The 11,654-nt window shown below is 34.7% G+C and overlaps 1 protein-coding gene across 2 annotated transcripts; it reads right to left on the reverse strand.

Annotated features, from left to right (window-relative positions):
* Positions 1 to 10,592, reverse strand: LOC146141073 (solute carrier organic anion transporter family member 4A1-like). Of its 2 annotated transcripts, none has more exons than XM_083391169.1 (13): positions 10,496 to 10,592; positions 10,246 to 10,336; positions 9,845 to 9,976; positions 9,155 to 9,430; positions 8,433 to 8,548; positions 8,194 to 8,284; positions 6,915 to 7,127; positions 5,417 to 5,589; positions 4,675 to 4,836; positions 3,672 to 3,847; positions 2,941 to 3,156; positions 2,212 to 2,382; positions 1 to 433 (listed from the first exon to the last, which is right to left on the reverse strand). In XM_083391169.1, the coding sequence occupies exons 2-13, from the start codon at positions 10,320 to 10,322 to the stop codon at positions 185 to 187; spliced, it is 2,052 nt and encodes a 683-aa protein (XP_083247295.1). In that variant the 5' UTR covers positions 10,323 to 10,336; positions 10,496 to 10,592; the 3' UTR covers positions 1 to 184. The 2 variants fall into 2 exon arrangements, with proteins under 2 accessions (XP_083247295.1, XP_083247294.1); XM_083391168.1 differs by having other exon boundaries at positions 10,246 to 10,350; positions 10,496 to 10,588.
* Between the last annotated feature and the right edge of the window lie 1,062 nt (positions 10,593 to 11,654).

An 11,654-nucleotide genomic window follows, 5' to 3' on the forward strand; every position in this document is an offset into this window, starting at 1 on the left:
GCATAAAACCGTCCTAATTTTTTTACCGATAAACTATAACAACTAAATCAAAGCTAAACGTTACTTAAAGTTAAAATTGACACACAGGGCTAATAAAATTGGCCCAAAGATAAAATCCTAATTCTACTCAAATCAAAAAGCAAATTGGTCAAAGGCAAGCACAAACACTACAAACCCCTAAAATTCACTCGAACGCCGGGTTTTCGTGACCCTTGCCCTGTTCGATTTCACCTTCGACCTTTTTCTCACTTTTGAGACCATTATTCTCTCCGCCAGATGTCGCGCTTGACCCATTGTTGTCGCTAGTTGGCGGTGTGGCGCCGTTCTTAGTAGGGCCTGATTCGTCCAAGGCAATATCCAGTGTGGCTTCGGGTGAGGTTGGCTTTGGTTTGTAGAGGACCAGAGACAGGATAAGGAAGCCGAGTGTGAACGCCTGAAGGACAACAGAAGATGGTGACTTTTGAACGCCATTTTGTGTCCAAAATTTAGGCGTTTGTAGACATTCGTGTTAAGGTTGGAAAATTCATGCATAAGGTTACCAAAGCTTATTTCTTTAAGAAAATTGTGTTGGCCTTCATGTCCGCACGGCGTTTGTCCACATTTTTGCTAAGTTTAAAAAATGTGCAAGCATAGAGTTTATTAAAGTTCTTTTAGTACAACGGAAAGCGTAGTTCTGTGGTTCCAGGGTTTCCCAACAATTTTTTGAAAAATATTCAAGACATTGAAAAGACTTTTTAAAGACAATTTACAGTGTTATAAAGACCTAAATATTGAATGGCTCGACGTTTAATGAATATAATTTTAAAAAAAGTATACCAACACAATACCAAATAGTTGTGGTTTTGCTACGGCACTTTTTAAACATATATATCTTTATCTGGACATAATATAATTTTAAATTTCATTAAAAAAAAAATATAAGGTTTTTTAAAGAATTTTCAATATTTATAATACATTCAAAGACATTTAAAGACTGTTGTGGCAGTCCTTTACTTTGCGGTAAACTGAGCGTCACAATAAAATCGCGGCACACATTTGATAAATAAATAATATTCCAACTGCAAAATATATATGAACATGGTGTATATTCTGTGATCAAGCCCTTCTTCTGGGGTCGTACTGGCCAACGATAACTGCACACATTATAGACCGGATGCCTAGCTGAAATCTAACTGAAGAAAGACTAACAGTCTAAATATGAATATAGTGCAAGCAAGGCCAGGCTAGGAAAACGGACCCGGTATGATCCTGGTATGACCGAAAATCGTGATTTTTTTGCTTGGCCTTATCAGGCTCACTGATTTCGGTAAGACGTTCCAAATCCATCTTGTGTAGTTAAGAATACAGGGGCGCATCACAGTATATATAATATACGTAAAACAACATTGTATGGCATTCAAGTCTCGCATACTATATACGAATTGGTTGTTTCAAAATAACGAAATCGTTTCGCGGCATATTACTAAACTGCAGCACACAGTTTGTGTATCACTACTGTAAGGTCAGACAAAGGGCATGTATTGTGATCTTTGTGATATGTAACCATGTGTTATGTGTGTCCAGGTGTTCGCATTAAACGGTGTGACGTCGTCAGTTGCCAGTAGGGGCAGCAGAGCACGAGCTACGCTGAGATTACGGCGGAGACGAGCCAAGCTAGTGAAAAAAGAGCTGGTATTTATAATACTAAATCAGAGCGATATGCGAGTGGTGGTTACCTTCACAGAACTTGATAGTGAACAAATGTTTGTTCAGCTTGTCGAGCGTAACTTTCTTATCGTTAATTTGTCATCGTTTACTCTTACCAAGCGTAAGGTCCAACTTCAATAATTTCAAGGTTAAAGTCTCAGAGCGAAAAAAATGTTTTTGCAGATTTTGGATATTTTTTATTTCCATCAACAGTTAGGCTAATAATCCATGAAAACCCAGTGACCAATAAAATTGGTAAACTAGTCCGATTATGAGTAGAAACTCAACTAAACAATACCACAAAACGGAACGCAAAAAATCGTTTTATGTCCAAAATTTAAGAAAAATATCCAATTTTATAATACAAACGCAAACACCTAATTTCAGCGCAAGTCGTTTATCCATAACACTTAACTTAAGTGACTTAAATTATTACAACACTGTGAAACCCCCAGAACAAACCACTGTTCGATATTGATATCTGCTTCGAATGAATCTCTCAAACAAAACAACTAAGAAACCTACCTTGGCTACGAACGAAAGTATGATGAGATTCCTTGACATGAGGTTGTTGTCGTAGACGTTGCACGAACCCTGTTCACCACAAGATGTTCCCCATAAGTCACAAGCTTTGTCGAGAACGAACCCGTAGAGAATAGGGCCGGGAATTGATCCAAGTAATCTTGCCAGTAACCACTGAGGATAAAAAATATGAAGCTGAATTTATATTTTTTCAATTTCAAAGTGTTGTAAATAAAAGCAGACAAGAAAAATCAGTCAAATAATTTCTCAATTTTAAACCAACTAACAGCAAATAAATCGATAGGGCTAAAGTTAGCCACTAACTACCACAAACCGCCGCAACTTGCCAAAAAAACATTTGTTTTATTATCAAGTTTTAAAAACCAAATCGGTTTCTTAAATCCCTTCTATACGGTCTTTGAAAATATGGCTTTCTTCTAAAACTACAGCTGTGGTTATTTAACATACTGTATTGAAACGGTTGCTGTATCGTGAAGAACCATGCCTTAACTGTCTTCAGGAAGATAGAGTTAAAAATACAACCACCTTCAGAAAATTTTATATACTTGTACACTATGCAGTGTACAGTGTAAAGTGTACACTGATCGCTAGAGATTTACACCAACTGCCAGGTAATAAACAAAAAAGGGGGACACAGATTAAAGAATTTAGAGATTCCCCTGAGAGAGCTAACAAAAACCACAACAACAACAAAAATAAATCTGTAGTTACCTGTACACCAACCGCCAGTGATCTCTGCGAAAACGGAACAATCCTAATGGTGACTTGCAGACCTGGGATCGCGATGAGAAAAGTGAAGAAGAATACCATAAAGATGAAGGCCAGGAAGACGCCGGCGCCGCCGTTGGGGCAAGTCTCCCCTGGGCAGTAACCCCGAGTGGCGGTCATGTTGGTCCCGCCCCCTCCGACACACCCACAGTTGGCAAACTGCGGAAAAAAAGAAACGGGATGGATATTGGATGTGTTGTCCGACGAAGCTGCGATCGAAATTTTGATTGATGTAATAAGGTGTGATTCACAACTTTTTTCTGGCCACCCAACACAAATTAAACTTATGCCATGTTGTGACTATGCTCATACAAGCAAAAGGGATGTAATTTAAACGCTTAAATGTTTCTTTTTTACAGGTTATTAGGCCAACATTTGCTTTGGCGTTTAAAAGGTGTAATTACCCTATTGTTTCAGAAATCACTGGGTATATGATTGCAAATCATGCCTAAATTTCCTACAATACTTTGGTTTCGAAAAGGCGCCGATACTACTGCCCTAGAATTGTACTAGTACTACCACTTGACATGGCGTGTAAAAGTTTTTTTTGTTTTAAAATACATTAACTTTCAGATAATAAAATTAAACCGAGTCAGACACTATTGTCGAATTAACATCGCGATATTTTTTTTTTCAAAAAGTATGGATTATAGCGTTTGTGAAAATTTACTTACGGAATTGTTTTCGAAGCTTGAACAGCCGGCATAACACGCAGAATAGTAAGTCACACCATCAGAACCACAAACTGGATCGAATATGTCGCTTGAGCAGAAGCAGTTATTGTTGCAAGTTGCGTTAAGACCTGTTGCAATTGGATTTCCTGCATATCCAACTTTTGCACCTGCAAATGCTGTAAAAAACAAATAATAAACGTGTAAAATAAGTGGTGCCATCTGTATACAATAAGGTGATAAAGTTGATCATTTGTCTTAAAATGAATATATTGGTTATTTTAATGAACGTCATCGTTTATGGTTTGACGTCAGCGCCTCCAAATGACTAAAAAAATAGTTTTTGTTTGCATGTTAATTTAATTCTTTTTGATCGAATTTCTGAATTAAAGTCCTGTTGCTTATAACATAGTTTTATGTTAAGGCTGGTTTGCTCGAAAAACGGTGTTTTGCGCGGGCCAGGGTGGGCGTGAACTATTTAGAGCTGGCGTCATGAGTTGACGTTATAAACGAAGTAGATCTTATCAACCTTCTATCTTGAGTCAAAAAATGTTAACTGAAAATTTCATTCAATGCTCAATTTTATTTTTTTTTTTTTTTTAATGAACTTTTTCTTTTACAAAATGAATTCTTTTTAAAATAAACACTAATATTTCAATTAGGCGTTCATGGACCCCCTAAAACTAGTTTAGCGCGAAGTGTTCCATTGACCCAAGTTTAGGAAACGCGACAACCTATTCAAAATGATACAATCTTGCTGAAAGAAGTAGCTTTTACGGTACTTACTTATTTTATTAAACGTTTCGGCAAACTATACAGGGAAACTGAATAAGGCATCCTTGATAGGTAGCCGAAACACCGAATAAAATAAATAAATATCGTAAGAGCTTCTTTTTTTTGGTATACTATGCCTGGTAGCAACAGCATGTTGAATGGTAAACCTTATACTCACACACCGAAAAAACATACAAGTGAACATGAAAAAAAGCATTCAGAGATTACTTACGGACGTTAGGGCAGATCTGAAGGAAGACCAAAAGGCACACTGTTGCCAGTGACGTCATACACAGGCAATAGATAAGCATCTGGCGAACTGACAACTTTGCTTTTGTCACAATCAAACCTCCAAGAAATTGACCTCCAGCGCCGCTTAAGATGGCAACCAAACCTAAAGGAAAATTTTATTTCGTTAAAAAAACTTCCAACGTTTGAGCTCGGTTTCAAAGATTTGTCTGGGAAATTCGACCATTTGTAAGTTTGATTATTTTAAGAGTTTTTTGGAAATGTGTACAAAACAACATTATAGGAATGCAGAATGATTGAGCTTAATTACAAGGAGATGTATTGTCAAATCTAATTTCTTTAAAACAGTGTGATCATTTAATTTCGAATGGTTAAGCTTTATTACAAGGAATTGGTAAATTTACCTTTTTTAAAACAATGTGATATTTTGCCTAGTAACAATCATATTCAGCTTTTCGACTCAGCAATATCGCATATAACAATTAGTTTACTGTCAGGTAACAGTTGATATGCCGATGTCAAGATTTGCTTATATTTTGACATGCGACAGCCGATGCTTGAATTTTTGCTTTTAACTATCCAGGATTTTTAAAGATTTTTTTTTGAGATATGCGTCCAACGTGTTAATTGTTTTTTTAAAAAAAGGAAAAAACGCGAACCGTCACATATACCGATTAAACGGTTGGTTCGAACTTGTTAAAAAAAAAATAAAAAAAAACACGAACCAACGTAAAAGGCAGAGTCTGACGCCGTGAGCTTAAACATCGATTCCACAACTTTGGCTCCGAATGTCGACAATCCAGTCAGCAGAAGGCTTTCCATGGCGGCCACAAGCGAAATGAATAGGAACGATGGATTTCGCAGCAATGCGTACAAGCACTTGGGAAGGTCGCGAGCTCTGTAAGAAAAAAAATCACTGCTACATTTCCATGTTGTACACAAGCCATTTTGGAACGGCTTGAGCCCTAGTCAAGTCATTTGTAAAATAACTCGAGTCCAAGTCAAATATTTTTTTTAAATTTAACAAGTCAAGTCCCTGTCAAGCCATAACAAGTCAATTATTTTTTTTTTGACAACTTTTTTTTATGTTTAGCATCATGCCAAATAAGGGTTCAATAAATATAGGTAGACAAACTGAAAGGTTAGCTGTATTTTACTCAAAATTAAATCAAATTTTCACCATATTTCAGGTACATAAAAAATTGGTATCGGTCAGAAAAAGTAATAGCAGTCTATCTCCTATCCTAAATGTAGTGTTCTGCATGAACGGTTCTTATAACGAAGAACTACACAAAGGTATAGAGAAAAACAGGTAAACAAATAAAAAAAATAAAAAACGGTAAAAGAGAAGTATAGAAGGAAAGAAAAATGACTGAAAACATACATAAAAAGAGACAGTAGGATCAAAAAAATTAATTTTGATTTTTCGCAATTAATTTTAATAGTCCACAGCAGGGGTGTCCAACTCAAACATGTCGATGTGCCAATTTTTATCTTATAACTTCTTCCTGTGCCAAGTTTAGCAACTATTTTTTTTTCTAATATTAAAAGTGCTTTTATACAAAACATAAAAACATTATACTGTTATAATATCAGAAGTAATTGTTTGTTGTCGTAATTGCTGGAATTGTTTTGTATTGTGAATAAACAATGACAATTGGCTGTATTTTGGGGGGGCTTGCATGCCATTTTTTATTACACATTTAGCATGCGTGCCTCATGTTGGACACCCCGGGTCCAAAGACCGACTGAAGATAGATAAAAGATCATCAATTTTTACTCAGAATCAACCTTCCTACAAAATCACACTATTGTTTGTTTACCAAACAGACATCTATGTGTTGGCGATTCGCGAGGATTTGCCATTTTCTTGCAGTATTAGTCTGTCAATCAAATGGCTAAATAGCGCAGAAACTTAGAAGGTTTTAAGTGGATTGGCCTTAAAAATGTAAATTTGATTTTCATATACTTAATTTCAATCTCCTCATGGTCTTTGAGTTCATTCGCGGTCAGATCTTATTTTTTGTTCTGCTTAAACGGTTTTTCATTGACACTGACACATACACCTGTATAATCCTACACAAAGGAGTTGGAAAACACAGAAAAAAAAGAGAGAACAGAAAAGTAGAGAAAGGACAGAAAAGAAAATATAAAGAGAGAGAAGAAAACGTGCATGGAAAGAGACAATAGGATCTTAAAAAATGAATTTTGATTTTCACATACTTAATTCCAATCTCCTCATGATCCTTAAGTTCATTCGCGATCCGATCTTGGTGCATTTCCTTCTCTCTATTCTTCCTCACCTCTTCTGTGTTGGGAAGTTGCCGTGGAAACATGAGCATGGGAAATCCGCAGAGGACAAACAAAATCCCGAAAACAAGGAAACCAATCCACCAAGCTCCAACGAATTGAGGACTTTCAACGGGGATTCCAGGACTGTAAAAAATGTTTAAAATTTTGATCAGGTTTGCCAAGCTCCGTTGATTTTGTCCTGTTTAAGGAATGTCAAGTAGCTCGAAAAAGACTACATAGATAGTGCACAGAAATCAATTTATTAAAATTATACATCAATGTTGCGGAACTTAAAACCTTTTTCGGACACCCTGCTTTGAGGTATTCATAAGTTTTTTAACACGCAAAACAAATTGATGGATATATAATTTAATGTGTGTGGCAGTAGAATGTTCTATTTTACATTAAGGACCAATTTTCAGTTTTGTATCCTTATTAATAGTCCATATATTGCCTAATATGCTGCCATTTTCTATATATAAATATTAGGATTAGGAATGCCAGTTAGTAATGGTTGTTTTTTTAGTAAAAGTTTTGCAGCATGAACAGTAAAAAAACCTGCTTTTAAATTGTAACATCTTTAGGGTAAATACTCAAAAAAAAGAAAAAAGTATGCTTATGACTACTAAATGTAATGGCAATTCAATTATTATATTAATTGCCATAATATTGTAAAGTTTGTCAAATGCAGTTGTTTAAACGTGACTCATATCGTAATGAAGTAATGACTAAACGTTTTGTCGGATAAAATAAAACATTATATCTTTTATAATTAACTAAATGTACAGTTTGTCCAACAAATGTAAACAGTTTGACTTATAATGATCTGTTCATGGTATTGCATTTGCATTACTGAATAAAACATGCTGAAAAGTTTAAAATTTGCTGAAGCAAATATTTAATCAAAGCATTGTTTGGCACTGGACTTCACATTAAAAGATTCCAACATTCATAGCAATTTATTCAGTAAATTATAACCTGCTTGTTGCAATACATAAGCCCAAGGGCATAGTCTACTTTACCAGTCAAGCAGATTTGAAATTAATTACCACATAAATATGTTCAGACATCTTAAATTTACTCAGTAAGTAACAACTTTTTGTTTTGACATATTATTGTCTAAAATATAGCCATTTTTGTAGCACTACTGACTGAATATTTATTTTACTTAATTGAATAACTAGCAGGTCAATGTAAAATGCCCACTTACTCAACTCCCAAGTTGGTGTACATTGAAAGAAATTGACCGGCCAGAATAAAGCCAATTCCTGGACCAACCAAAGCCACTGCATAGTAGATTCCTAAAAATAAAAACAAGAATGTGAGGGTCAGCAAATATCTAGTGTTGCTGTTTTGTTCTGGGCATAAAGTATTAAATCACATAATCTAAATTACATATGTAGATTCCAGTTAAAATAGTAAGTAATGGTTAGACGAATCAAAGCTTACCATGATAAAGTGATGATTTCACTTGCTTCACATTTTCATCCAAGTAAGTAACCCCCAATGTGTAGATGGGACTTGCGCCAATTCCAATCAACAGCATTGCAACATAGAAAGCAAACCTAGGAAAACAAATGATATGTATAATATTTTTATAGTATAAATTTATATGGTTATCAAAAATAATTCTCACCTAAATGTGTAAGCCTAATGAGGATTGTAGTGCAAGCAAGGCCAGACTAGAAAGACAACTAGCCTGTGATAAGGTTCAAACTCACAAGTTTATTTTATACTTGGACAAGGGGGGCACATCTATAATAAACTAATGTGGCACCATTGCCTGCTGCATCCTGTTCATACATACAACCTATGTATGGTGGGAGGTTGTGAGTACGAACCTAGGCATTAGGCTAGTTGTTTTTGTAGCAACCTTGCTTGCACTGAAATCGCAGTTTGGCTTAATGATTTGGTAAGGTTGTTAAAAACACCTAGGGTACTATGTGTGCCATTATGGTTGGCCAGTACGACTCCAAAAAGGCTTGATCAATAATGATAGTGTATATATGAAAGTTTCAGTTGTTTAATAAATTACTTTTCAAATTTTATAAAAGTTAGAAAGATATGGGCATGTGCACAAATGTTATTTATTTAATCATAAAATAAAGTATCGGACAGAATATGCGAGGTCAATTAGTTGGTTTGAGGTTTTTATTTAAAAGCATGAATACCTGAAGCTTCTTAAGGTTGTATCCGTGCAAAGACCACTGTCAACCTCAACAGAGCTGCAGGTTCCGGCCGTAGCGTTTGCGATCACGTATTCCGGCGCGATAAACTTTGGTAGGGAGAAAACAATGCCCCCTATACCCATGATAATATAACCCCACCCCAACCAAAGGGGCTTGTGCCCCCTACCCCCAACATAGGACACATAAAGTAAGATGATGCATTGGGAAATATCGTAGCAACTTGCAATTAATCCTGCCTCTGCACTGCCCAGCTGAAATCTGAACAAAAAATCCAATATTGTTCAACATGGTTACAGCAAAACTTTATGGTTAAAAATCTCACTCTGTTAGAGCTAAAGTGAAAATACCTAATTCCATAAAGCCTAAACTGAGAGTAAAAGCATTAAAAAAAAACTTTGTAAAGAGGATAAGCAATACCATCACGGTCACAAAACTACACTAAACAATAGCATTTCTAAAACATATTTTTTTTACTACTTTTAGTTTGACACAATAAAATCTAAAAAACAACATATCTTTTTCGTTTTGCAAAACAAAACATTTTATTTAGGAAAATTGATGACTAGTTCTACATAAAAAAGCAAAATATTTACAAACATCAAACATTTTCAATTGTTTTAGTATTTTTTCAATGAGAAAATATTTTCTCTATAATAAAGCAATTGCAGTTACCTCGTTTCTAATGTAGTTATGGAAGCATTCACGAGTCCATTGACAATTATGCCCTGAATAAATCCACCGAGTGAAATAACAAACAAAGCTCCAACAGGAGTGGCACAACACTGAAACGCACGAGTGGGAAATCTGAAACAAAATAGTTGTGTATATAATGACCTTAAAAAGCAAATTTTACTACAAAAAGTATGTACAATATTGTGTATAAGTATGCGGCCAAAATTAAAAATTAATGTTAAGGTAAACTTAAAACCATTACTAGAACACCTAAAAATTGTGTTATAATTTTTTTTTAACCATGTCTTAAAAAGTAAACAAAAATGACAAAAATTTGAGCTGAATATTTTATACGAAGTGTTTCAATTTTTTAAAACAGAGTAAAATATAAACTGGTTTACCTTTTCTTAGTTCTTGGAGTACATCCAATTTCAAAACCACAAGTTTCCTCGGAAGGCAGGTCATCAATTTCAGTCATGTTTAATGTTTATTCTGAAACAATGGGCCTATATATAAAATTAAACATAAATGTGGTGGAGCCATACATAATTGTAGGAGTTGTACAAAGGCAAAGCACTACAGTAACTGTAAAACACACATATATATATATATCCTTAATACATTTATAAATTAAAAAAGTTCAACATTAACCTGAAAGTTCTTTGCGTTTTTTTGAAAATATAACTGAGAATAATATTTGATGGCCACACTAATCAAGTTCCTAAAAGTATATTATAATCATTGTTTTCTGTGAAATAAATAAAATATTTAGTTAAGGCTTGATACATCTGTTGCCTATAACAACATACAAACAACCTGAAAAAGTACTAAAAGACTTTTTGGTTTGCTGGACTATAGGGAAGATTCAGCACTATGTTTGGCCTCAAGCTCTATAGTAATAAAAATGCCCTGGGCTGTTATTTAAGATACTTGAATGAATCACTGCCCTACTATAGCTAGTGGTTTGTGAGCTATGACTCACTTTTAGCTACAAATAAAAAAATTCTGGTTTGAAAACTAAAATTTAGAACAGAATGCAACAACTTTAACTTTATACTTGATTAACACGTATTTTTATAGATAGATGTTAGAAATAGTTAAAATATAAATTGCGACCTAGTAAATAGTGCCTACTGGCTTGTATTTTATCAGTTTATAGGTGTTTTCTGAGAAATTTTACAAAGAGTCCTATTGCTTTTTCAAAAAAGCATAACCTATTGCGGGCAGAATTAATAAACAGGCGGCAATTTTTTTTTATGCGACATAATGATTCTGTTTTTATAAAGATCAAACAATAAAAATATTGTTCAGTAGACGTGTTTATAGTATTTGTCGTTTAAAATACTGTACAGCAAAATAGGGATGTACATAAGCCTAAAATGTTACAAACAAATTGACTGAATATAGAATTCTAAACTGCCACTGTAAATGAAATAAAACGGTACAAAAACTTTGAATACAAGCTATAATTGAACACACATTATTACAGCAACTTTGTCCTGACAAACGTTAAATTTATACGACAGCATGACGTTGCAAAAGTACATCCGACAAAAACACGAAATTATATGTCCAACTCCAATTACGGTTATTCAAAACAGACAGAAGTGAAAAAGTACCCAAAACGCAAAACGCTATGATTTTACTTTGCGTTAAAAGTCCGAATTCAGCTTTACGTAAATGGGTCGTAAAAATGGCAAACAGGATTGCCTTGATGAACGTAAACAACGTGACGTTTTTTCGTGCTTCGCCCGGGAAACGGGTCATTATGTGACGCACCCACGTAATGACGTCATTGCCGATATATTTG

Source organism: Ascidiella aspersa, chromosome 6 (assembly GCF_963924565.1).
Source record: "Ascidiella aspersa chromosome 6, kaAscAspe10.2, whole genome shotgun sequence".
Lineage (NCBI taxonomy): Eukaryota > Metazoa > Chordata > Ascidiacea > Phlebobranchia > Ascidiidae > Ascidiella > Ascidiella aspersa.

Bases quoted from the DNA above. Each gene is read 5' to 3' on its own strand.
- LOC146141073 (XM_083391169.1), bottom strand. From the start codon at position 10,322: ATGACTGAAATTGATGACCTGCCTTCCGAGGAAACTTGTGGTTTTGAA. The intron at 8,549-9,154 runs GTATTCATGCTT...TTGTTTTCCTAG, and splicing joins ACAACCTTAAGAAGCTTCAG to GTTTGCTTTCTATGTTGCAA. The intron at 5,590-6,914 runs GTATGTGAAAAT...TTTTTCTTACAG, and splicing joins CATGAGGAGATTGGAATTAA to AGCTCGCGACCTTCCCAAGT.